The 26531-nt window shown below is 46.2% G+C and overlaps 1 protein-coding gene across 1 annotated transcript in view; it reads left to right on the forward strand.

Annotated features, from left to right (window-relative positions):
* The window catches only part of RECK (reversion inducing cysteine rich protein with kazal motifs), an 801790-nt gene that overhangs the window by 263762 nt on the left and 511497 nt on the right, over positions 1 to 26531 (forward strand). Inside the window, exons 9-11 of the mRNA XM_044293464.1 lie at positions 22180 to 22447; positions 24956 to 25135; positions 25694 to 25906. Of these exons, the coding sequence (XP_044149399.1) occupies positions 22180 to 22447; positions 24956 to 25135; positions 25694 to 25906 (661 nt within the window). The remainder of the gene's footprint in view (positions 1 to 22179; positions 22448 to 24955; positions 25136 to 25693; positions 25907 to 26531) is intronic.

Genomic DNA, 26531 nt, shown 5'->3' on the forward strand with positions numbered 1-26531 from the left:
GACATACATACATACACTGAATACCTAATGTGTCCATTACGAATTAGATTAATTTTTGATTAGTTGATAGTTTGATTGGTACTTGCTATTACACTTTTGGTGAGGCAAGGTGACCCCCCAAAAAATTGCTGTTTTGGGCCTGTTTTTTTTTTTTTACGGCGTTCTGGGTGGGTCATGGGATATTTTTATAGAGCTGGTCGATACAGACTCTACGATACCTATAGTATGTCTACTTTATTTCAATTCTTTTACTATTTTTTACAATTTTATATAACTTAATTATGGGGAAAAGACACTTTTGAAACTTTTTTTTTTTGTCCTTTTTTTTTTTGTCCCACTGTGGCACTTCAACTTTTGTATTACACAGTGTAATACACTTACAGCCTGTTTGTCTGCACCCGCCCGATCAGCGCACAATACCTGTACACCCCTGTGGCTTAAGTCATGTCTCGCAGTGCCGTACATATAAGGCTCTGATCAGGAAGGGGTTAAACATGAGTTCCATATTATTGTGTTGCAGGATAGTTTAGGTATTGTGGGGATTCGCTCTGGTAGGCAGGTTAGCGGACGCAGTATAGAGGCAAAGGACCAGGTTGTAAATCACTCTTCAGTGTTTATTTACACTTATAACATAACACAACAGTCACTTTTCAGGCTTGGTGCTTGTTCACACACAGAAAAACTAAATAAAGTTCACCTGGTATCCTGGGTGTCACTTCACACCCGGCTGAATGCTCAGCCTCAGAAAGTCCACTTGCAGGCTTTAAGGCGGCCTGCTCGCCTGACACACGGTCTTCAGACCTCAGCACAGAGATCTACAGAGCTGACAGTGTTGGCAGTTTTTTTTTTTAAGATTAAGCCTGCCAAGACCCGGCCTGACACGTGGGGAGTAGTCACCCACTCAGCTGAGTGCAATCATGTATGTTCTACCTTTGCCTGTGGCTTATTTCTTGTAAAAATCATAGTTTTATTATATGCAAATTTCTTCACTACCAGCAAGTTGGGTGTGTACTTGCTGGTAGCCGCCGCATCTGCCGCTTCTAGACACGCCCCATCTCCTCTTGATAGACAGGGCCAGCGAGCGCTCTCCTCCTCCCATTGGCCCTGTCTGCTGCTGAATTCCCGCGCCTGCACCGTAACCTCACTCGATCGGCGCAGGCGTACTGAGTGAAGGACGCGCACTTGCCAGGTCCTTCCTCAGTGCACCTGCGCCAATTACACTACACTACACACGGAAGAGAAGACTAGCGATTATCGCTGATGCCGGCAGTCTTCTCTTCCGGGTGTAGTGTGATGTAATCGGCGCAGGCGCACTGAGGAAGGAGCTGGTAAGTGCGCATCCTTCACTCAGTACACCTGCGCTGATCGAGGAACGTTACAGCGCAGGCACGGGAATTCAGCAGCAGACAGGGCCAGCGGGAGGAGGAGAGTGCTCACTGGCCCTGTCTATCAAGAGGAGATGGAGCGTGTCTAGAAGCGGCAGATGCGGCGGCTAGCAGCAAGTACACGCCCAACTTTTGAAATCGGGCGTCGCCAAAACCGGGGACCCACACAGGGCCGACTTCAAAGCGGAGAAAGCCTCTTCTGCCGGATCATCCCAGTGGACCATCATTGACTTGCTTCCTTTCAAGAGCCCTGTCAATGGTGCGGCCACCATAGCAAAGTGGGGGACAAACCTCATATAACACCCCACTATTCCCAGGAACGACTTTACTTGCCTAATAGTGACAGGTCGGGGCCAATTCTGTATCGCCTCTATTTTGATAACAGGCCGAACTGGATGGACAAATGTCTTTTTTCGGCCTTATGTACTATGTTACTATGTAACTTGCTGGTAGTGAAGACATTTGCATATGATAAAAGTATGATTTTTTCAAGAAATAAGCCACAGACAAAGATAGAACATGTATGATTGCAGTCAGCAGACATTAGCAAATAGCTAATAACGGCTAATGAAATTGCATAATGGGAGGTGACAGAAGCCCTTTAAAGTTCTGCAAAGAGAGAAACCATTGGGGGACCCGGGCATTTCTGTCCTTGGCCTGGCTCATCCATTTGAGAGGGAAGTGGTCGGTCACCAGACAGAACTTTCTCGCCAACAAATAATAGCGGAGAGACTCAAGTGCCTACTTGATAGCCAGGCACTCTCCACTATACTGTACCTGGCCTCGGCTGGGGTAAGCTTACGGCTGAGGAAGACAACGGGAAGCTCCCCGTTGACTTCCTGAGACAGTACAGCACCGTGGCCTACTTCAGAGGTATCAGTCTGTACTATAAACTCCCTTTTGAAATTGGGCGTCGCCAAAACCGGGGACCCACACAGGGCCGACTTCAAAGCGGAGAAAGCCTTTTCCGCCGGATCATCCCAGTGGACCATCATTGACTTGCTTCCTTTCAAGAGCCCTGTCAATGGTGCGGCCACCATAGCAAAGTGGGGGACAAACCTCATATAACACCCCACTATTCCCAGGAACGACTTTACTTGCCTAATAGTGACAGGTCGGGGCCAATTCTGTATCACCTCTATTTTGTTCACTTGGGGTTTGATAACTCTGCACCCAATGACATACCCCGAGTATTTAGTCTCTTCTAACCCTATTGCACATTTTTTTGGGTTAGATGTTAGTCCAGCCTTTCGAAGGGAGTCCACTACAGCCTGTACTTTTGGTCGGTGACTTTCCCAGTTGGTACTATGAATGACAATATCGTCCAGGTAAGCCAAAGCATATCGACGATGTGGACGCAGCACAATGTCCATGAGCCATTGAAAAGTGGCAGGGGCGCCATGCAGACCAAAGGGTAACATCTTATATTTGTGGTAGGGGCTGAGGTGTACATTGGCGTGGAGTCGGGAGGGATGCCTATCCCCCTCCAAGATCTATCTGGCTGAACTGTGCCTGGAGCCAGTGCGGGGTAGGCCTGAATAAGTGGGCCACCCAAGAGAGTGGAATGAAAGAAAGAAGGGTCGGGAGGGTGGGGCATGAAGCGACCGTCCTCAGGGTGAGGTCGCGTGAGGAGATATAGCCAGCAGCCCCACCCACAAATACAGGCTGTAACCAGCCTTAATACTTGTGGTAGGGGCTGAGGTGTACATTGGCGTGGAGTCGGGAGGAATGCCTATCCCCCTCCAAGATCCATCTGGCTGAACTGTGCCTGGAGCCAGTACGGGGTAGGCCTGAATAAGTGGGCAAGAAGACTACCCACGCTGTAGGAGGGAAATAGTTAATTGAACCGAACGAGACGGGAGGTAACATGGGCCTGAGTGTTTCAGGCCGGAGCTGGGCTGTTAAATGACCTGAGCGATTCGGGAAGGCACTGGGTAGTTAGTGACGTGACGGTCCAGATGACGGCGGAAGAGCAAGCTTGGGCGATCCAGGATGAGAGAGGCAACGTGGGCCTGAACGATCCAGGATGAGAGAGGCAACGTGGGCCTGGGCGACCCAGGATGACTGAGGTAGAGCGAGCCTGGGTGATCCAGGATGACGGAGGCAGAGCGAGCCTGGGTGATCCAGAATGACAGAGACAGAGCGAGCCTGGACAACCTGGAATAACCAAAACGGAGCGAGCCTGGGCGATCCAGGAAGACAGAGGCAGAGCGAGCCTGGGCGATCCAGTATGACCGAGGTAGGGCGAGCCTAGGAGATCCTAGATGACGGAGGCAGAGCGAGCCTGGGCGAACCAGGATGACAGAGGCAGAGTGAGCCTGGGTGATGCTAAATTACAGAGACAGGGCGAGCCTGAGCGATCCAGGATGACAGGAGTAGAGCGAGCCTGGGCGATCCAGGATGACAGGAGCCAGAGCGAGCCTGGGCGATCCAGGATGACAGGAGCAGAGCGAGCCTGGGCGATCCAGGATGACAGGAGTAGAGCGAGCCTGGGTGATCCAGGATGATAGGAGCAGAGCAAACCTGGGCGATCCAGGATGACAGGAGCAGAGTGAGCCTGGGCGATCCAGGATGACAGGAGCAGAGCGAGGCTGGACGATCCAGGATGACAGGAGCAGAACGAGCCTGGATGATCCAGGATGACAGGAGCAGAGCGAGCCTGGGCGATCCAGGGTGACAGGAGCAGAGTGAGCCTGGGCGAACCAGGATGACAGGAGCAGAGCGAGCCTGGGCGAACCAGGATGACAGGAGCAGAGCGAGCCTGGGCGGTCCAGGATGACAGGCGCGGAGCGAGCCTGGGCGATCCAGGACAACAGAACGAGCCAGGGCGATCCTGGATGACAGGGGTAGAGCGAGCCTGGGCGAACCAGGGTGATGGAGACAGAGCGAGCCTGGGCCAGCCAGGATAACCGAAACAGAGAGAGCCTGGGCGATCCAGGAAGACAGAGGCAGAGCGAGCCTGGGCGATCCAGGATGACCGAGGCAGGACGAGCCTGGATGATCCTGGATGGCAGAGGCAGAGCGAGCCTGGGTGACAGAGACCTCAGATAACGTGGGAGTGTGTCAAGAAGCAGGGAAGACAGACAGAAGGCGTAAGCATGATACCTGAAGAATTCGGGAAGCTGATGAGCAGCTACTTGGCTGATCGGGAGGACTGAATATCAGACAGCACCACAGCCCTGTTTGTTTTAAGAAAAGATTGCCCAAAATGGTACATTAGGAAACCGGAAAATAGCACGGCAACAAAACCCCACTACTAAAACAACATCCATGGAGTTAGCTACCCTAGAGGGGATAACTTGTGTTACATCTGGTAGCAGCAGTGGAAGGTGCAGTTTCTGGTTCCAGTCGAGGAGGCATAGAGCGATTGTGCAGCAATTGATAGGCACTTGTGGGTATAGGGGTCCATTGGAGGTTCCAACCTAAACTTAACCTGGGCCAGCGGTAGCATAGACGATGGGAACCAGAACAGCAGTCCCAGACCCCGCAGCAGCGTCCGGCAAGGCAGCACCTTACTGATCACCCCGGTGTCTGGTCTCTCCGCTGCGTTCCTGAAGCTTCTTTTTTTCTTTCCCTTTTTTTCCCACCGGAATGGAGAAACAGGCCGGCCAGCCCCGTGCCTGCCAACCATGGCTTCTCGGCTGGAATGTACTGCAAAATAAATGAAAAATAGAAAACAATACATGCAATTATACCTAATTACAGTTGTAGATGCCCCCAGGTCCGGTGTACTAAAGAAGAACTTGTACCAATTAGATTTTATTATTATCATTATTCTTAAACACCGCTTTAGGAGAGCCGGGAAGAGAAGGAAGATGCGGGACCGGAGGACCGGGCAGGGAGCAAGGAAGGATGACAGAGGCAGCGTGGGCCTGGGCGATCCAGGATGACAGAGGCAGAAAGGGCCTGGGCGATCCAGGATGACAAAGGCAGAACGAGCCTGGGCGATCCAGGATGACAAAGGCAGAACAAACCTGGGCGATACAGGATGACAGAGACAGGAACGAGCCTGGGTGATCCAGGAAGACAGAGACAGAGTGAGCCTGGGTGATCCAGGATGACAGAGGCATAACGAGCCTGGACGATCCAGGATGACAGAGGCATAACGAGCCTGGGCGATCCAGGATGACAAAGACAGAACGAGCCTGGGCGATTCAGGAAGACTACGGATGATGTGTGAGAGCGAGATAAGAAGCATGGAAAACAGACACCCGGCCGGGTTTTTTTATGTTTTTGTTTTTTTTCTTTTTCTTCTTGCACCTGTTCATGTTTGAAAAAACTTATCAGCACCCAAGTATAGACAACAAGCAATAAACAGCACCCAGGTGTAACACGGCGGTGCCACACGCATGTGCACAGGAGGGCGGCGCGGCATAGTTTGTGCCAAACCTGAGCATGAGAGGACGGCACTACAGCGGTGCCACGCGCATGCGCCCAGGAGGGCGGCAGACACAGCCGCCAGACATGTGTGCACAGGAGGGTGGCACCACGCCACTGCGCCATAAACAAATGCACAGGGGGCGGGTGTCACAGACATGTGCACAAGGGGGCGGCATAACACGGCCAAGCCGTATAAAACGTGGTGTAATGCACATGCCTGCTGGTAGCACACAAATCATACAGAGGCAAATTTTTTTTTTTTTACATTTCCATCTCGCTGAGAGCAAACAAAATGAGTTGGGCTGCATAATGAAACGAGGTGAACGTGAGCTAGGCAGCCCATATCGGTCAAATGTAAGGCCGGATCCACAGTGATCTGCTGATCACCTGGTCAGCTTGATGAGACGATCAAATCGTTCTGTGCATGATTATAGATTTGCAGTTACACAACTTACAGTCTCGTTTTGCAGTACAATCACAATTTGGAAATACCAAAAGCGCAGACATTTCAGGACTGTACCCTGGTGGCTCAGATGTCTGTTTAAATGAATCGTCCTCCACGGAATGTATTTATACACTTACAGGCAGTGGTTTTCTTTATCCGGGCGATTGACATAACTGAGTATCAGCTTCTATTTCTAGTTAATGTCGCCGTCATCTGTGACCTGAGACACTTGCGGCACAGGCTAAGCCCGGCAGGAAGAACCACCCCCTGAAGCGCCGTGGAGCCGGTCCCGCCGAACCCTAACCGCGGACAATCGGAACATACCTGATGTGAGGAGGCTCCCTCCAGAGCTGAAGGGGAGAGGAAGACTGGCCGGGCCCGGCCGGGTGCCGGACGAGCGCTGCCCCCAGCTAAGGAAACCCACAGAGCCGAGACTTACCCGGAAGTGACGCGCCGCGAACCGGAAGTGACGGGACAGACCGAGGAAGCAAGCATGAAGCGACCGTCCTCAGGGTGAGGTCACGTGAGGAGATATAGCCAGCAGCCCCGCCCATAAATACAGGCTGTAACCAGCCTTAGTACTGGTACAATCCCAATGGTGTGATGAAGGCAGTTGTCTCTTTGGCAGCCTCCATCAAGGGTACCTACCAGTACCCTTTGGTGAGGTCCAGAACAGAAAAATTCCGGGCTTGGCCTAACCTCTCAATAAGCTCATCCACCCGAGGCATGGGATACACATAAAATTTTGAAATCTCATTTAGTTTGCGGAAATCATTACAGAACCGTAACATCCTGTCCGGCTTGGGTGTTAAGACTAATGGACTGGCCCATTCACTTTTCAACTCCTCAATGATGTCTAGTTGTAGCATTAGCTACACTTCTTCCCACATCCGTGTTCCTGCTGACGAACTCCCTGGCCTCCTGAGTCTGTTTAGAGGAAAGGCTGTCAGCAATCTTCCCTTGTATCAGACCGTGGGGCTGGAAAATCTTCCCCTATTTCTCCCACCAACCCTTCTCCATATCTTTCCAAGGTTTAAGTAAATTCACATGGTACACCTGTTCCAGCTTTCGCTGCCCTGGCTGGTGTACCTTGTAGTTTACCTCACCAACTTTTTCAAGTACTTTACAGGATCCATGCCACATAGCCAGAAACTTGCTATCCACCGTCTGTACCAGAACCAAATCCCATTCTCCCAGGTTAAAGATCCGGACCCGAGACTGACGATTATCGACCCTACTCTGGGTTCGCTGGGCTGCCTCCATATGTTCCCTAACAAGCGGCAAGACTGTGTCCATCCGCTCTTGCATCTAAGTGACATATTCAATTACACTTTTATACGGTAAGGGTTGTTGTTCCCACGCCTCTGGCTATGTCCAACAGAACAATATATTAATAGCAAAGACAGGTGCACTCTGCAGACTTACCAAGCCCTCAAACTGATGATAAAATTGAGAGATTAGCCATCATGTCCTACTAGGAGGAAATGTCTGAGCCCGAGCACAGCACCAAGGTTTCACAAGTAGCTCGGGTCCTACCTACCTGAGCTGTATGGGCAATACCAGGAGTCAGTGGGCAAATTACAGGAGTGTAAAGGTCCGATAGACAACTTACCAGTTACCTCCAGCATGAAACCATGCTAGCAATGACAGGAGGGAGCAGTCTGCCAGTCCCACTCAAGACTGGCTGATATGGCCCAGGCCTCGCAGGTGCACCTAAATGTACCCTGTGGATGGAAGAAAACAGGCTCATATAAATTGGAGTTTATACACATCCAAGTAGCTCTATATGCAAACAAATGGAAAAAATGGTGTGGTGTTAAACAGGCAGGAAGTGCTCAAAACCATAATGCAGTTGTACATATATAAACAGGGGAGCAAATCCTGCACTTGTTAAAGGGGAGGGCACTGTGGGGATCACTGTTAAAGGGGCGGGCACTGTGAGGGTCACTGTTAAGGGGGAAACTGTTGATATCTTTTTAGGACACACGGACATATAAAATGAAATATATCCGTGCGAAACCGGGTCTTCTTCTAGTATATATATATATATATATATATATATATATATATATTATAGAGAGAGAGAGTACCTTGAACTTTTACACATTTTTTCACTTTACAACCACAAACCTAAATGCATTTTATTGGGATTTTGTAACGGGGTGCCGAAGGCGCACTCGGTCTCCCATCATCCGCAGACCTGCTGCTTAGCTTCGGGAGTGAGGATCTGTGTTTGACCTCGTTCCCAGGGCAGCTTTGCTAGCTGGGAGGCTCCCTGCTCCTAGGTCTGCTTTGAGCGCCGAGCTGATCACTCGCTGCTCGACTGGTGGGTCTTTCGATCATGTGACGCTGGCCACATCACATGACCCTCACTCCCCACTATAAATACAGGCAGCCTGCTGGCCACAGGTTGCCTGTTAATTTAGGTTCCAGGCAGTTGTTGGATACCTGTGTACTTACCTTATTCTGTTCCCTGACGATCCTTTGCCTGCTCCTCCTGTACTGCACATCCTTCCTGGTATATTGACCTCGGCTTCCACCTGACTATTCTTTGCAGACTCCTTTGGTACTTCTCGACTCTCCTGGTATTTATGACCCCGGCTTCTCCTGACCTTTCTTTGCTTATCCCTCTGTACTGCGTTGTCCTCTTGGTTTTGACTCGGTGCGTTCACTATCCGTTATTTGTCTTGTCTGTCCTTCCCGCACGTATCCTAATTTAGGGACTGCCGTCCAGTTGTCCCCTGTCATCAGGACTCGTGAGGCAAGTAGGCAGGGCCAGGGTGAGGGTGGAGTGCAGTGGTCACTATCCTCCCTCCTGTGTGTGTGTACGTGACCATTACAGATTTTATCTGATAGACCAACACAAAGTAGCAAGTATGTGTGAAGTGAAAAGAAAATTATATATCATTTTCAAAAAAATTTATAAATACAAATCTGTAAAGTGTGGTGTGTATTTGTATTCAGCTACCCTTAGTCAATACTTTGTAGGACCACTTCTCGTTGCAAGTCTTTTGGGGCATGTCTCTACCAGTTTTGCACATCTAGAGGCTAAAATGTGTGCCCATTCTTCTTAGCAAAATAGCTCAAGCTCAGTCAGATTGGATGGAGAGTGACTGTGAACAGCAATTTTCAAGTCTTGCACAGATTCTCAATGGGATTTAGGTCTGGATTTTGGCTGGGCTATTCCAACACATGAATTTGCTTTTATCTAAACCATTCCATTGTAGATCTGGCTGTATGATTGGGGTCACTGTCCTACTGCAAGGTGAACTTCTGCCCCAGTCTTGTCTTCTGTAGCCTCTACCAGGTTTTTCTCCAGGATTGCTCTGTATTTAGCTCCATCCATCTTCCCATGAACACTGACCAGCTTCCCTGTTAAAGAAAAGCATTCCTAAAATATGATGCTGCCACCAGCATGTTTCACGGTGGGGATTTTCCGCCCAAAAACTGGAAAAACTATGGCTCTCAGACTATGGAGACACTAAAACATGTTTTTTTTTTTTTTTGTTTTTTTTTTTTATGAAATCATTGTCTAAAACTTGCATAAATAAAAAAATTTGTATACATATTAGGTATTGCTGCGTCCGTGACAACCTGCTTTATAAAAATACCACATGATCTAACCTATCAGATGAATGTTGTAAATAGCAAAAAAAAACGGGGCCAAAACAGCTAATTCTTGTTACCTTGCCTCACAAATATAGAGCAACAAAAAATCATATGTACCCTAAACTAGTACCAATAACACTTCCACCCTATCCCGTAGTTTCTAAAATGGGGTAATTTTTTGGGAGTTTCTACTCTAGGGGTGCATCAGGGGGGCTTCAAATGGGACATGGTGTCCAAAACACCAGTCAAGCAAAATCCGCCTTCCAAAAACCATATGGCATTCCTTTCCTTCTGCGCCCTGCCGTGTGCCCGTACAGCAGTTTACGACTACATATGGGGTTTTTCTGTAAACTACAGAATCAGGGCCATAAATATTGAGTTTTGTTTGGCTGTTAACCCTTGCTTTGTAACTGGAAAAAAAATATTAAAATGGAAAATCTGCCAAAAAAGTGAAATTTTGAAATTGTATCTCTATTTTCCAATAATTCTTGTGGGACACCTAAAGGGTTAACAATGTTTGTAAAATCAGTTTTGAATACCTTGAGGGGTGTCGTTTCTAGAATGGGGTCTTTTTTGGTGGTTTATATTATGTAAGCCTCACAAAGTGACTTCAGACCTGAACTGGTCCTTAAAAAGTTCTGAGAAATTTCAAGATTTACTTCTAAACTTCTAAGCCTTGTAACGTCCCCCAAAAATGAAATGTCATTCCCAAAATGATCCTAACATGAAGTAGTCTTATGGGGAATGTAAAGTAATAACTATTTTTGTAGGTATTACTATGTATTATAGAAGTAGTTTGAAACTTGGAAATTTGCTAATTTTTCCTAATTTTTTGCAAATTTTGTATTTTTTTATAAATAAAAATTATTCTGTTTTACTCCATTTTATGTGTCATGAAGTACAATATGTGACGAAAAAATTATCTCAGAATGGCCTGGATAAGTCAAAGCGTTTTAAAGTTATCAGCACTTAAAGTGACACTGTTCAGATTTGCAAAAAATGGCCTGGTCCTTAAGGTGAAATAAGGCTGTGTCCTTAAGGAGTTAAAAGAACTTTTGGGTCTTCGAAAAGCTTTCTTTGAATAATAAATGAGAATTTTGCTCCCTACACTGCCTTTTCCTTCCTACCCTCTGCTCTCCCTGACTATGACTGATCCGAGCACGTGTCATCGGGTGCTACATAGCACCCGATGACTCGTTCCAGCCAGCCAATCACTGTAATGCCAGCAGCCAAGGCGGCTAGCATTAACACCGTTACCGGAACCCACATTCTTTTCTCGGGACTGTATCCCCTCCAACACACCAGGTACTGAAGGGAACCCCGAAGAACATGTGAGTTGAAAATTCTAGAGATCTGAAACTCCAGATTTTCATCAACCAAAACAGGAGGTGGAGGCAAAGGAGATGGTTCTGCAGGTTCCACATTTTGGATCTTCCAGGCCTGCGGAAGTTCCAGACGAAACACCACTGGATTGACAATGGCCAAGATTTTGTATGGGCCAATAAATCTTGGACCCAATTTCCAAGAGCTTGGACCCAATTTCAGCTTAATGTTTTAGTGGACAACCACACCCAGAAGATTCGGTCCCAGAAAAAGTACCAAACTGAGGGTCAGAACCATATGCGGCAAAAAATGGTGTCTTATCAGTTGACTCCTGCCTATGGTTATTCAAGGCAAACTCGGCTAAAGACAATAACGAGGACCACTCATCCTGATTGTCAGCAGCAAAACACCTCAAATAGGTCTCCAGGTTTTTGTTAGTTTGCTCAGTTTGACCATTCGACTGAGGATGAAAAGCCGAAGAGAAAGACAACTGTATATCCAGACGAGAACAAAACGCACTCCAAAACCTGGAAACAAATTGCGCCCCTCTATCAGACACCACATCAGAGGGAATGTCATGTAATTTCACAATGTTGTCAATAAAAACCTGAGCGTGAGTTTTCGCATTGGGCAAACCTGATAATGGTACAAAGTGAGCCATCTTGTTGATGCTGTCCACTACCACCAAAATCACAGTTTTCCCAGAGGAACTCAGCAAATCAGTAATGAAGTCCATGGACGAGATGGGATGGACAATGGAAGAAGAGATCCTGATGGCCGAGTGAGAGACACTTTTGCGCGTGCACAGGTCTCACAAGCTGCTACATAACCCTCAACACTTTTACGCAACCCTGGCCACCAGAATCTCCGGGAAATAAGATCTACAGTGGATCTACTTCCAGCATGTCCCGCAAGGACAGTGTAGTAATGTTCCTTGAACACCTTGTATCGCAGTTCAGAAGGAGCAAACAACTTGCCTGGAGGACAAGAATCAGATGCCTCCTCTTGAGACCCCAACATTTGTCTCCAGCTCGGGGTAAAGAGCGGAAATTACCATCCCATCAGCCAAAATCGGAGTGGGATCCTCCGAATCCCCCTCCCTCCCGGAAAGCTATGTGACAACACATCCACTTTGATGTTTTTAATCCCAGGGCAATAGGTGACCACAAAATTGAACCTGGTAAAAAAACAATGACCATCTAGCCTGCCTAGGATTTAAACACTTTGCAGATTGCAGGTAAGTCAGATTCTTATGTTTAGTAAATACCATAGCCCCTTTTAGCCAATGACGCCACTCTTCAAAGGCCAATTTGAAGGCCAACAACTCTCTATTCCCAACATCATAATTTCTTTCGGCGGCCGAGAGTTTCTTGGAGAAAAAAGCACACTTGCACCATTTGCTAGGGACCCTGCTACAAGACTGCTCCAACTCCCACTTCTGACGCGTCAACAATCCACAATGAATGCTTGAGACACATCAGGTTGCATCAGAATGGGAGCAGAAGCAAAACATTTCTTAATAGCAGAAAAAGCCTGTAATGCCTCATCCGACCAGACAGAGAAGTCAGCGCCCTTCCTAGCCATATCTGTCAAAGGTTTAACAATGGTGGAATAATTCAGGATGAATTTTCTGTAGTAATAAGTAAATCCTAAAAACCACATCAGGGCTTTCTGATTCGCCGGCCAACCCCATTCCAGTATCGCACAGACCTTTTCAGGATCCATACGAAAACCGGAGGCAGAAAGAAAGTACCCCAAAAATGGCAGCTCCTGAACCGCAAACACACATTTTTCCAACTTAGCATGCAATTTATTCTCCCGAAGGATCAATAACACTTGTCTCAAATGATCCTGATGACTCTTCATATCGGGTGAGTAAATTGGTATCGAGGTAAATAACGAACCTCCCCACCAAATAATGAAAAATGTCATTGATAAAGCACTGAAAGACTACTGGAGCATTAGTTAAACCAAAAGGCATGACTAGGTTCTCGAAGTGACCCTCAAGTGTATTCATCTCCTTCCCTGATTCTGGTCAGATTATAAGCTCCTATTAAATCCAACTTAGAAAATACCTTGGCACCAACAATCTGATCAAATAGATCCGGAATCCAAGGAAGGGGATAAGGATCACGGACAGTAATAAGATTCAGTTCCCAGAAATCTAGGCATGGTCTAAGGGATCTGTCCTTCTTTTTTACGAAAAAGAAGCCAGCGGCCATAGGAGACTTAGATGGTCTAATATGTCCCTTTGCAATATACTCCTGCATAGCTACTCTTTTGGGTTCGGAAAGATTATATAACTGAGATTTGGGCAATTTTGCTCCGGGGATAAGATTGACCGGACAATCATACTCTCGGTGAGGGGGCAACTCCTGAGCTCCACCCTCCGAGAATATGTCCGAAGAAACTGAGGCAACACCTTAGTGGACACCCCCGAAATAGAGGCACTAAGACTGTTGTACATACAAAATTCACTCCAAATACTGATTTGTCTTGTTTGCAAGTGAATCGTAGGGTTATGTTTTATCAACCATGGTAAACCCAGAACCATTGGAGCAGGTAAACTTTTCATAACAAAGCAAGACATTAACTCAACATGAGAATCACCCACCCTCAAATGAATATCCTGAACAATATGAGTTATACATCTTTGTGAGGGGAGGGGGGGGGGGGTATCTATAGCAAACACTGGTATCTCTTTGCTTAATTCGTTAGTTTTAAAACCATGACTCTGAAGTAATTGAAAATCAATAAAATTAACTCCTGCACCACTGTCAACAAATACCTTTAACTCAAAATTTCCAGAGTCTAGTGCCACCATGGCAGGCAGGAGGAACGGGTACTGCAGGTAGGATACGAATATGCCTGCTCTGACTCCCCATTCACACTACCAAGAGTAAGGGAGTTTTTTTTTTTCCTTTGAAGGAATCTCCTATTTGTTTTTCATTATTACTTTGAGGTTTAATAAAAGGCCACACATCAACGAAATTACATTCTTTGCCGCAGAAGTAACATAGTCTATTCAGTTTCCAAAAATTCCTATTACCAGAGCAAGAAGTAACCTGACCCAATTGCATAGGCTCCTCTCCATCCCCTAATTCAAGTGTCCTAGTACCCCGAGGGACAGAAAGGACTGATTATCCCCCAGACAGCACCCCCTGCCCGACGGAACCTTGCACCTCTCCCTCAGATGTCTATCAATCCATATGACCAAAGACATGGCCGCCTCTAAAGAATCAGGTTTTTCATGAAATGCAAGGGTATCTCTCAATCTCTCAGATAGCCCCTGACAGAACTGACTACAGACTGAAAGATCATTCCACTCAGAGTCAGTCTCCCATCTTCTAAATTCAGCACAATACGACTCAGCAGTACCTTCTCCCTGGCACAACTTTGATTTAGCCATAGAGACCCATCATAAATCATGCCCAGGGCTTCGAAAAATTAATCCACCGACTGGAGGGAATGTGAACCGGTTGGCAGAGAAAAAGCCCAAGACTGAGCATCACCTTTTGGCCTCATGCACACAACCGTTTTTTTTTTTAAGGTCCGCAAAAACGGGGTCCGTAGGTCCGTGATCCGTGATGGTTTTTTCGTCCGTGGGTCTTCCTTGATTTTTGGAGGATCCACGGACATAAAAAAAAGGCGTTTTGGTGTCCGCCTGGCCGTGAGGAGCCAAACGGATCCGTCCTGAATTACAATGCAAGTCAATGGGGACGGATCCATTTGACGTTGACACAATATGGTGCAATTGGATCCCCCATTGACTTTCAATGTAAAGTCAGGAGTCCCTTTTATACCATCGGATCAGAGTTTTCTCCAATCCGATGGTATATTTTAACTTGAAGCGTCCCCATCACCATGGGAACGCCTCTATAATAGAATATACCATTGGATTTGAGTTAGATCGTGAAACTCAGATCTGACAGTATATTCTAACACAGAGGCATTCCCATGGTGATGGGGACCCTTCAGGTTAGAATATACTAAAAGAACTGTGTACATGACTGCCCCCTGCTGCCTGGCACTGGTAAGTGGCAGATCATTAAGCAATGTGCCGCACAGACCTGTCACTTACCTGCGAGCTGCGATGTCTGTGTCCGGCCGGGCGCTCCTCCTACTGGTAAGTATAATGCTTCTACAAATTGCTAAGAACCATAACAACCGGGACTGCAGTAGCGTCCTGGTTGCCATGGCTACCGATCGAAGCCCCAGCGATTACCGATCTGAGTCCCAGTTTACTCTCCGCTGCCACCAATGAATCTACAGTACTACAGGGGAGGGGGGAGGGGGGGAGGGAGGGAGGGAGGGAGGGGGGGGGCGGACGCACTGGCCACCAATGAATCTATAGTACTACAGGGGAGGGAGGGTGGGCCATGCGCACTGGCCACCAATGAATCTACAGTACTACAGGGGAGGAAGGGGGGGGGCGGCCGCACTGGCCACCAATGTGTTAACTACAGGGGAGGGAGGGGAGGCCAGCCGCACTGGCCACAAATGTGTTTAATACAGGGTAGGGAGAGGGGTCTGGCCGCACTGGCCACCAATGTGTTAACTACAGGGGAGGGAGGGTGGGCCGGCCGCACTGGCCACCAATGTGTTAAATACAGGGGGCAATCATGTACACAGTTCTTTTAGTATATTCTAACCTGAAGCGTCCCCATCACCATGGGAACGCCTCTGTGTTAGAATATACTGTCGGATCTGAGTTTTCACTTCGTGAAAACTCAGCTCTGAAAAAGCTTTTATGCAGACGGATCTGCGGATCCGTCTGTGTAAAAGTAGCCTATGGCCACGGACCACAGACGCAGATGCCAATCTTGTGTGCATCCGTGTTTTTTCACGGACCCATTGACTTGAATGGGTCCGTGAACCGTTGTCCGTCAAAAAAAATAGGACAGGTCCTATTTTTTTGACGGACAGGAAACACTGATCACGGATGCGGCTGCAAAACGGTGCAATTTCCGATTTTTCGGAAGTCAATGGGTTCGTGAAAAAAAACTGAAAATGGCAAAACGGCCACGGATGCACACAACAGTTATGTGCATGAGGCCTTTAGCAGAGAAATAATAATTCCTACTCTTTGGTTTTCGTCTCCAGATGAAATCGGACGAAGGCGAAAATACAATTTACAGGACTCCCTGAACCAGACAAAGTTATCACTTCCACTGGAAAACCTATAAGGGAGAGCGACCTTAGGTTCCAGGCAGACCCGGTTTCCCCCGGTGGTGCCAGACGCCAAAGTACTCTGACACCGTGCAACCTAATTGCGGAGGACAGCTACCTCCAAAGACAATCCCTGCATGTGACCAACCAAAGCATCAATAGTTTCCATTTTGCAAAGAGAAAGGGAAAAAAATGAGCCGGGGCGTGAACACTAGCAACCTCACCAGCATGATCCGCCATATGGCACCCAAGCACCGTAATAAGTGGAATGAATGCCTGGGTCCACAATCTGTGTCTGCGGGTCACACCACTGCCTCCTCTTACCCTATTTTATGTGCTGGCCAATCCCCTGTTGAAGGCGCAGGCCCAGATGCCTCCCGCCTTGCCCCTGGACCTTTGAAAGCACCATCAGCGACCACATCTACTTCCATGTCCCAGCGCAGAGTCCAAATGTCCTTACCCCAGGCCTTTGAACGCAGGCGAAAATACCCAGCCACCCACACGCCATAGCACTGGAAATGTTGCCATTTAGGCTTGTGGACACTGAGGCCTTCCGCAGCCTGATGTCGGCGGCCATCCCGCATTACACAGTCGCCACTATTTTCCAAGGCGTGCCATGCCCGCCTTACACCAACATGTGTCCCGTAACATCACACGTGCCTTGACCAACACTGATACTACGAAGGTCCACTTAACCACGGACACATGGTCAAATGCATTTGGCCAGGGATGCTACATTTCCCTGACGGCACACTGGGTGAATGTTGTGGAGGCCAGGGACGAGTCATACCCTGGGATGACACAGGTGCTACCAACACCAAGGATTGCGGGCCCTACGTTGATCAGGGTTTCCGCCAGCACCTACATTAGTGGCTCCAAACTCCACTTCTCCCTTGCCTCCTCCTCCACTTCCACCTCCGATTTATCAGTTTTCAGCACCAGTCAGTCATCAGTCGGTAGCTGAAGCTGATATGCTTAGGGGACAAACAGTACATCGCTGCAGAGCTGTGGCAGGGGATAAGAGACCAGACTGAGCTGGGGCTTTTGCCACTCAACCTACAACCAGGCATGGTTGTGTCTGATAATGGCCGTAACTTCGTGGTGTTTTTGGAGCTCGGCAAGCTCAGAAAAATCCCATGCCTGGCCTACATGTTCAACGGGGTCTCAAAACCTTCCCCAATTTGCCTGAGCTACTGGTGAAGGTGCGCCGCTTGTGTGCACATTTCTGCAAGTCATCGACAGCTTCAGCCGATCTGTCAACGATGCAGCAGCGCTTGAAATTGCCAGCTCACCGGCTGTTGTGTGACGTGAGCACGCGCTGGAACTCCATGTTCCACATGTTGACCAGGCTTTGTGAGCAGCAGAAGGCAGTAGTGGAATACCAGCTGCAACATGGTTGTCGCCTTTCCAGTCAGCTTCCACTATTCACAAGTGAGTTGTGGGCATTGATGTCTGACCTCTGTGAGGTTTTAAGAATCTTTGAGGAATCAACACAGATGGTGACTGGCGATAACGCTATTATCAGCGTAACCATCCCACTTCTGTGTCTACTCAAACGCTCGCTGCTCACAATTAAGGATGACGCTTTGCATGTGGAAATGGGGAAGACATTACACAGGGTGATAGCCAGTTCGTCTTCTTACCGCTAATTGGATAATGAAGAGGAGGAGCGGGAGACGCTACAGAGTGTAGTACCCATGGAAGTTTAATTCCATCTGTTCTGAGTGGGTGGGCAGAAAAGGAGGAAGAGGCTGAGGAGATGGACAGTCATCCTCCTGATGACAACAGTGAAGTCTTGCCTGTTGGTGCTCTGGCACACATGGCTGACTTCATGTTAGGCTGCCTTTCCCATGACCCGCTCGTTATACGTATTTTAGACAACACGGATTACTGGTTGTTCACTCTTCTCGACCCTCGCTACAAAGAAAACTTCTCATACCTCATTCCTCTGGTCGAGAGGACGAGCAAAAAGGTGCAATACCAGAGGATCCTTGTTGAAAAATTGATCCAAAAATTTCCATCTGACAACGCTGGCGGCAGAGTCTGTAGTTCCTTGGCCAACCGAGGAGGGGAGACAAAGGAAACACACAGCAGTTCCAACATAGGCAGGGCAACACCAAAACATGGTGCAGTTTAATGACATCCCGCCAGCACCCTTATCCCTCTTGTCACAGGGAGGGAACATTTTTGGAAGATGGTGAAGGAGTACATCGCAGACCATGTCAGTGTCCTCAATGATCCATCAGTGCCTTACAACTCCTGGGTTTCCAAGCTGTACACGTCGCATGAACTGGCGCTCTACACCTTTGAGGTGCTGGCCTGCCCTGCCGCCAGCCTTTTGTCTGAGCGTGTATTTAGTTCTACTGGTGTCAACTGAAAATGCTGACAGGTTGACTCTTATAAAAATTAACAAGACCTGGATTGACCATGACTTCTCGACTCCACCAGAGGGAAGCTGGTGAACATAAAGGCACTTTAAATGTGTTGTTTGTAATGTACTGAATACAATGTATTCCCATGTGCCCCTTTCACCAAAACAAGGGTATATGGTTGAATCTACCATTTTCTCATCCTCCTTCTCCTCTTTCATCATATTAACACATGGTTATTCGTCGCATATAATGCCCACTCATATATGCTCTTCGCATATAATGTTTTACAGGGTCAGCTCACCAGCAGACCCTCACATATAATTTTTTTAGAGGGTCAGTTCACCAGCAGGCCCTCGTATATAATGTTTTACAAGGTCAGCTCACCAGCAGGCCTTCACATATAATTTTTTATAGGGTCAGTTCACCAGCAGGCCCTCACATATAATGTTTTACAGGGTCAGCTTACCAGCAGGCCTTAACCTACATTGTTTTACAGGGTCAGCTGACCAGCAGGCCTTCAACTACAATCTTTTGGTGGGTCAGCTCACCAGCTCACCCGCATCTAAAATCTTTTAGAGGGTCAGCTCACCTGCAGGGCTGCACCTAAAATCTTTTACAGGGTCAGATCACCTGCAGGCCCTCACCTAATTATACCTAATAGGTAATTTGCAAGCATGCTGCCTTGCTTGGATGTGTTAGCCGTAATTATTTCTCAGGCTCCCTCTCCGGAATCAAACCCTGATTCCCCGTTAACCGTTGTCACCATGTTTTGCGCTGACAATAACATTGAAAGTTGATAGGTCAGACATCCGAATGGACAATCACAGGGACATGCGATGGGCCCCAGGTTATCTAGAGTCACCAAAGCGAAAGCAGGCCCTCAGCCATAATGTTTTAGATGGTCAGATCAGCAGGCCCTTGCTCCAAATGTTTTTGAGGGTCACCCGCAGGCCATCAATCATAATTTTTCAAGGCTATGTATGATGCCCTCCTTTATGTGTAACAAAGGGTGTATTGTAGTGCTGGCAGCCCTTTCACTTAGTGTATAGGCTTTATGAGTGTAGGAGTCTAACTACATGAACAATTGTACCACAATGTGAAAAAGCCCTCCTTTATGTGATACAGTATACAGGTTGTATCGGAGTTCCTCTTCCTTGTAATTTTTGGCAACACTTGTACTTTATATACAAGTAAATATACAGGAAAGAATGTTTACCAACAATTTTTCATCTAAAATCGATTTCATCTTTGGTTTTGTGCATATTATTGTCAGTCTGTAAAAGTGGCGTACTACTCAGACAACTTCGTTCCCAGCAGCAACCTGGGAGTCCAAGATGCATCCAGACATCCTCCTCATGCTACTCCCGAACCATTTCGGTGGTGTTTCCATCAATTTCTGACCTTTTTCCTATGAACCAGGCACCCTCCCCTTTTCAGAGCAGGGGGTGCCTGGTTTAATGCTCGGGTTCTCCCATTGACTTCCATTATACTCGGCTGCTCTGTAGAGCACCTGAGCATCCCGATGTGTTTGGCCCGAGCCTCCAAACACCTGATCACTATGGTGCTCGATCAACACTAATAAAAAATTATAGACATATTTGGTATTGCCACATCCATTAACAACCTGCTCTATAACAATATCATTTTTTGTCAATTCGCCTTACAAAATGCATAATATTGAGCGATCAAACAGTCATATATACCCTAAAATTGTACCAATGAAAAGTCACCTCATCCTGCAAAAAATGAAAAATGAACAACCCACATAAGACAATCACAAAAAAAAAATACCAAGGGCACCCATAAACCAATCCACCAAAATCTGTGCTGCAAAAGCTATATGGCGCTCCTTCCATGTCATGTGCCCCCACAGCAGTTTACCACCACATGTGGAGTGTTGCCATATCAAGGAGAAAATTGGTAGCAAATTATGGGGTGCTTTTCTCCTGTTACCTCTTGTGAAAATGAAAAATTTGGGTCATTTGATATTTTTATAGAGCTGGTCGATACGGGCACAGCTATAGCTAATATGTCTACAATTATTTTTACTTTATTTTGGGAAAAGGACACTTTTTTATTTTTTTTACTTGAAACATAAAAGAAAATTGGAAAACTTTGTTTTTATTTGTCCCACTCCGGGACTTCAACATTATAGGGTCTGATCCCTTTTTCAATACAGCACAATACTCTATTGTGCTGTATTGAACTGTTAGTGTCTTACACTGTAAGACGCTAACAGTTGCCTAGGAGACCGTACATGCTGGGCCCCAAGCCTTGGAATGGCTTGGGGCTGCCATGGCAACCATCAAGTGCCCACGACAGCAGAGTGGGGACAGTGAGGTGAGGGAGTGCAAACCTACCATATGCTGCAGTCAGCGCAGCACACAGGACGTGAACGCTCGTCCTGGGGCACTAAGTACCGGCCCTTTAGGATGAGCATTCTCATTCTGGGTCCTTAACGTGTTAAAGCAACTAGGTCTTATTCCACCCCAAAAGTTTGTTAGTCACACTGGGGGACATTTCCCAAAGGATCTCTGAAAAATGAAAGGATTCTTGATTGGTTGCTATGGGCAACTGAGCCAGTTTTCATCAGCTCCCAGTGTCCTATTTGTTGTTTAAGTGACATTGTTCATTGCTATACCCTGAGAGATGTCTTGTAAGAGAGAGCGAGACTCCCCTTACACAGGCATGTGGCTGAAGACAGGGTTAACCCAGAATTATTGCAGAATATTATTTTCCACTGTTCTAAGTGTTTTTTTGTTATTAACTGCCTGTTTTGCAGTAATATCGTATCTTAAAAGCTATGTACACCTTCAGAGGCCAAAAAAAATATTATTGCATTTTACTTATTTCGGTCTAAAAATCTTTTTTTAAATTGGTCTTTATTAAAAAATATTGAGCCGTTCTGTCACAAAGGATTAACTGTTTGCCTGGCTGTCTGCATCCTACTTTCACTTTCACTTTGTGCACTAATAGCCCTTATCTCTAAATTACTTAGAGGTCATAAACACTTGTGTAGCCTTCAATATATGGGCAGTACAGTAAGATTGCTGAGAAAGAGATTCTCTGAACATGTTTATGATGTGGTAAATCCAGGTTCACACAATTCCTCTGTGGCATCAAAACATTTCTTACAGGTTCATAAAGGAGACATTACACATATGACAGTATATTTCTGTGAAAATATACAGTATGTAAACCTTTGAGATGAGGGATATGGGAATATAAGGTCTGGAACAGGGAGGCTTTCTGGATTCTGAAATTGCAAACTAGAGCACCGAAGGACCTAAACCTTTGTTCGGATCTTGTATACTTTGAAATGTTTTAGTTTATCTCTATATGTAACTTAACTGGAATACGCTTTTAAAGTCTTGTGGATTATGTTAATGCTTTTTTCAACAAGTTTAAATTCTTATTATCTTTCCTAGACTTTCAAAATACAGTCTGAATTATTATGCTGGTGCCAATTTTTAAAACATAGTTGTTGTTTTTTCAGGTGTACACTGCTGTGACAGGGCTGAAGAAAAAGTTTGCCAAAAAGCTTGCAAACTAATTCTCCTTTCAAACAAATCAGAGCATGATATTGTCGAAGACCTAATTAGAGAGTGTAAAAAATCTCCTCTTCCTCAAGATCCACTCTGGCAGTGTTTCCTAGAGAGTTCTAGGTCAGTCCAAAATGGGGTCACTGTTGCTCATCAACCTTCTACAGGACTTGATGGTGCAAAACTTCACTGCTGCTCAAAAGCAAACTCCTCATTGTGTAGGTAAGTGCTTGGGTCTTGCTATTGTGTATTTAACATTTAATGACAGCCTATCACTACGCAATGCAATGCAATCTGCAGGCTGCATGTTATAGAGCAAAAGTACCTGAGCAGATATATAGTTGTATGGAAAAAGATTCAGCAAAACTTGCAATCTATTATACATTGAAATATATGCTGTTTCTGAGCTCAAGAAGGTCCATCCAGCTGTTATCAGTGATTAATAGAAATATATACAAAGATATCTGCCATTGCCAGTCATGGATAAGGCAGCCCATTCAGCTCCAACACGACATGCACAAGTGTTCATTGTCAGAAGAAAAAGTGGCTTGTTGTGAACAAACCTAAAAAAATTATCCTTTTTAATTGGGAGCAGCAACAGTTGCAGTGTGGATGTGGAAAGGGTATGGTATGGATATGGCGGCATGTGGCTGCAATAGTAGTGTCATGAAACATACAAGGTTGTCTATGGGTAGTGGTAGTAGTAGGATAGTGGTTGTATTGGCAGAAGCTTTGGCACTAATGGTGGTGGCAGCAGGAGATTAGCACCGAGGAGCAGCCTTACAGAAGATGATGGTCAGCAGGGTGCAGCAGTGGCATAATGGCGGAGGTGGCATGATGGAGGCAGCAGCAGCTTTACAGAATGTGACATCAGCTGCTCTTCTTCCGCTGTGGTCCCCTGCTGCATGAGTGTCAGATTCTGTTCTAAGATAAATAGGAGGGGGTGAGATCGTTTATGCCGTAGTTGTCCCTGCGGACAAACTTTGTGGCCTCTTTGAAAGGCTTCAGCAGCTGACAGGCATCTTGAAAGAGCTGCCACTGCCTGACCTCAAAGCAATACATGCTCCCTGCTGCTAAGGCAGTCTGGTGCATGACAAAATCATCCACTGCTCTTCACAGTTCGTACAGACACTCGAGCATGTGCAATGTTGAATTTCAGCAAGTTGGATTAAGTCATGTAGCGGCAGGCCATTCTGTAGCTGCAGATCCAGGAGAGCGTTCCTCACCATGTAAGAGTGGCTGAAGTGCTTGTCTCCTTGCCAGCTCCTTGTGCAAGCCAGTGTATTTATTTAGAAAGCACTTCAACACTATGTTGATGAGATGTGCCATGCAGGGAGCATGTGTTATTTTGCCCAGGTTCAAGGCAGCCAGGATGGTGCGCTGACCACCTTGCCCATTTGGAGTCGGTGGGGTAACAGCCAGTGGGATGTTTGCTGCTTGAAGTACTTCAGCAACTGCTCAAAGATTTGGCTACTCTCTCTCAGGCCGATCAGCTGCAAAATGGCGTGGCAACGCTTGACTTGACACATGTAATAGAAAGTAGGGGTAATGTGAGCTACCCTGTGCCCTGCTGCTGTTGGGGATGGGAAAGTGTCCATGGAAGGGGAAAAGGCGGACAAGTGTCTGGTGTGGGAAGCACAATCGTGGGGGAGGGGGTCAAAAGGATCTGGCCTTGTTGCCAGTTTGCTCCATCGCCACCGCCGGAAAAAACATTGACCCAGTGAGCCATGAAAGACATGTACTGTCTCTGCCTGTAAGAGCTGCTCTAGGTTTTCACCATGGCGTGAACCTCATAGCACAGTGAGAATTACAGGGAGCATCCCATATTGTCTGCTACGTGAGAGTACAAAGAATCAATGGCAGCAGACTCTATTTAATGGTACAGCAGCAACTGTATCACCAGCAACTTGGCTAGGTGGGAATTAAGCTTGTGTGCCATCAGATTGTTGAGCATGTAGAGTTATTTCCTGGCCACACATTCCATTATTGATGGCTGATGATGGAGTGGAGAAGGAGTGGGAGATTGCGTGGGAGAAGCGTAAAGGAATGTGAAAAATACCGTACTGCCTGCACTGCTGCCTCAAGGGTTGTAAATTGGCCTGAACCCGGACAACCCCTTTAATATTGTAATATTTTTTGGTCTTTATGTGCTATGGGGCACATGTGACTGGCAATATATTTCAGAGCTTTGTGGTCATTATTGTATGTAGGAGTTCTCATTGTTAATTATCTGAGGTGCTATGGCTATATTTGCACATAATTTAAAGAAGGAAGAGCATTTAAGTCACTCAGCCATCTGTAGTTAATGCAGATTAGTAAATTATCTGGATCTTTGTGCCACTCTTTAGCTCTTTCCTGTATGCAACATGCTTGGGATCGACCATTTCCATATCTCTGTTTACTGTAATTGAGACACTACAAGTGACATGAAGTAAAGGGACCTCCATAAAGAGGGGGTTCTCCTCCTCTTCTCAAGATGTTCCATGAAATCTACAATACTACCTTTATCAATAACATGCATGAAAAAGTATAATATAAATTTGAATGGCCAAGGGATATCTGAATAGCGAGAGAGCTGTTTATTATAACATTTATTACATGTTTTTACACCTCAGATATGCTTGATAGTCTAATTACATAACTGTCCCAGTTTTTTTTTTTTTTTTTCACATACTGAACACTTTGTGATTGAAGCATAACGCTATTTTTACTTATTTTCTCTGATTCTAGGGATTTGTGTACAAAACTTTACAACACAAGCTGGGGAAGCACACAGATCTGGCAAGAGTTTGATCTTTCATGTGAATACAATCCTATGGAGACACAAATGTTAACATGCCTAGCAGATGTGCGAGAACCCTGTCAGCTGGGATGCCGTAATCTGACATATTGTACCAATTTTAACAACCGGTAAAAGTCATTATTAAATATGCTTTGACTTTCTTTGAGGGACTAACTGGTGATTCACAGTAGCGTTTACGTACTAACTCAATGTGTATCTTTTTACTGCCTAAATAAAGTACGTTAAAATTATTTTATTGTATTATTTATTAAAATTATCTGCAACACATTAGGCTTGGTAGGGTGAAGGGGGATATCTCAGACTGATGATGCTGATCCCTATAATCATCCCTACCACTAAAGCTCCAAAGTATAAGGAGTCAATAATATAAGGCGTGTTCCTCTATTTATCTGGGGTGTAAAGGTAGCATCCATACATAGGCACCTGATTGAAACAATGGGTGAATGTGACAGGTCTCCAGTAGGAGAGACTCTGCACACCACACAGTGTCAGGTAGCACTACTAGGATAGTCTAAACCCCAATCGATAATAGATTGTAGGAACAAGCCGTAGGCTTCTACAGTCAGCAAGTCAGTCTGTAGTTGTATCCACAGAAAATAATTGAGCAATTATTATTATCTAGCTGACAATAAAGTATATTTAATTTTGTTTGCTTTTATTTTTAGGCCAACTGAATTATTTCGAAGTTGTAATGCTCAATCAGACCAAGGAGCAATGAATGATATGAAGCTATGGGAGAAAGGAAGCATTAAGATGCCTTTCATGAATATTCCTGTTCTAGATATTAGGAAATGTAATCCAGAAATGTGGAAGGCAATTGCTTGCTCACTTCAGATTAAGCCGTGTCATAGTAAATCTAGAGGAAGCATCATCTGCAAGTAAGGAGTGTTCATTAGTATTACCAGGGATGCATGTAGCTTTTCGGCTGACGAAAAGTTAAATGGCATCCCCCCAAAAATAAAATGTTGCAGCAGTAACAGCTGATTGTGTAACCACATAAAATCTCTTCTTGGGTGATTCCCGAGCCTCCACCTGTACATCACATAAAATCTGGAGTTGGGTTTTACTTTCTCTCTGTGGGGTTTTACTGTGCTATCATCTTTGACCTCCTTATAACAATGGCAATACTTTCTAGGCTGGAGTTTGTTTCCCTTTTGCATCCTCTCCCTAACAGAACTAAGTGTTCCTCCAGTCATGAGAGGTATGGCAACTCAGGCTCTCCCCTCTGCATCATGTCTACAATCGTGAGAATGATAGTGTAAACATGGGTATATGGGTAGCTGTCTAAGGCTACTTTCACACTAGCGTTCGATCGGATCCGTTCTGAACGGATCCGATCATATTAATGCAGACGGAGGCTCCGTTCAGAACAGATCCGCCTGCATTAAAATGGCAAAAAAAAGCTAAGTGTGAAAATAGCCTCGGACGGATCCGTCCAGACTTTCAATGTAAAGTCAATAGGGGACGGATCCGCTTGAAGATTGAGCCATATTGTGGCATCTT

The sequence above is a fragment of the Bufo gargarizans genome, chromosome 5 (genome assembly GCF_014858855.1).
Source record: "Bufo gargarizans isolate SCDJY-AF-19 chromosome 5, ASM1485885v1, whole genome shotgun sequence".
Lineage (NCBI taxonomy): Eukaryota > Metazoa > Chordata > Amphibia > Anura > Bufonidae > Bufo > Bufo gargarizans.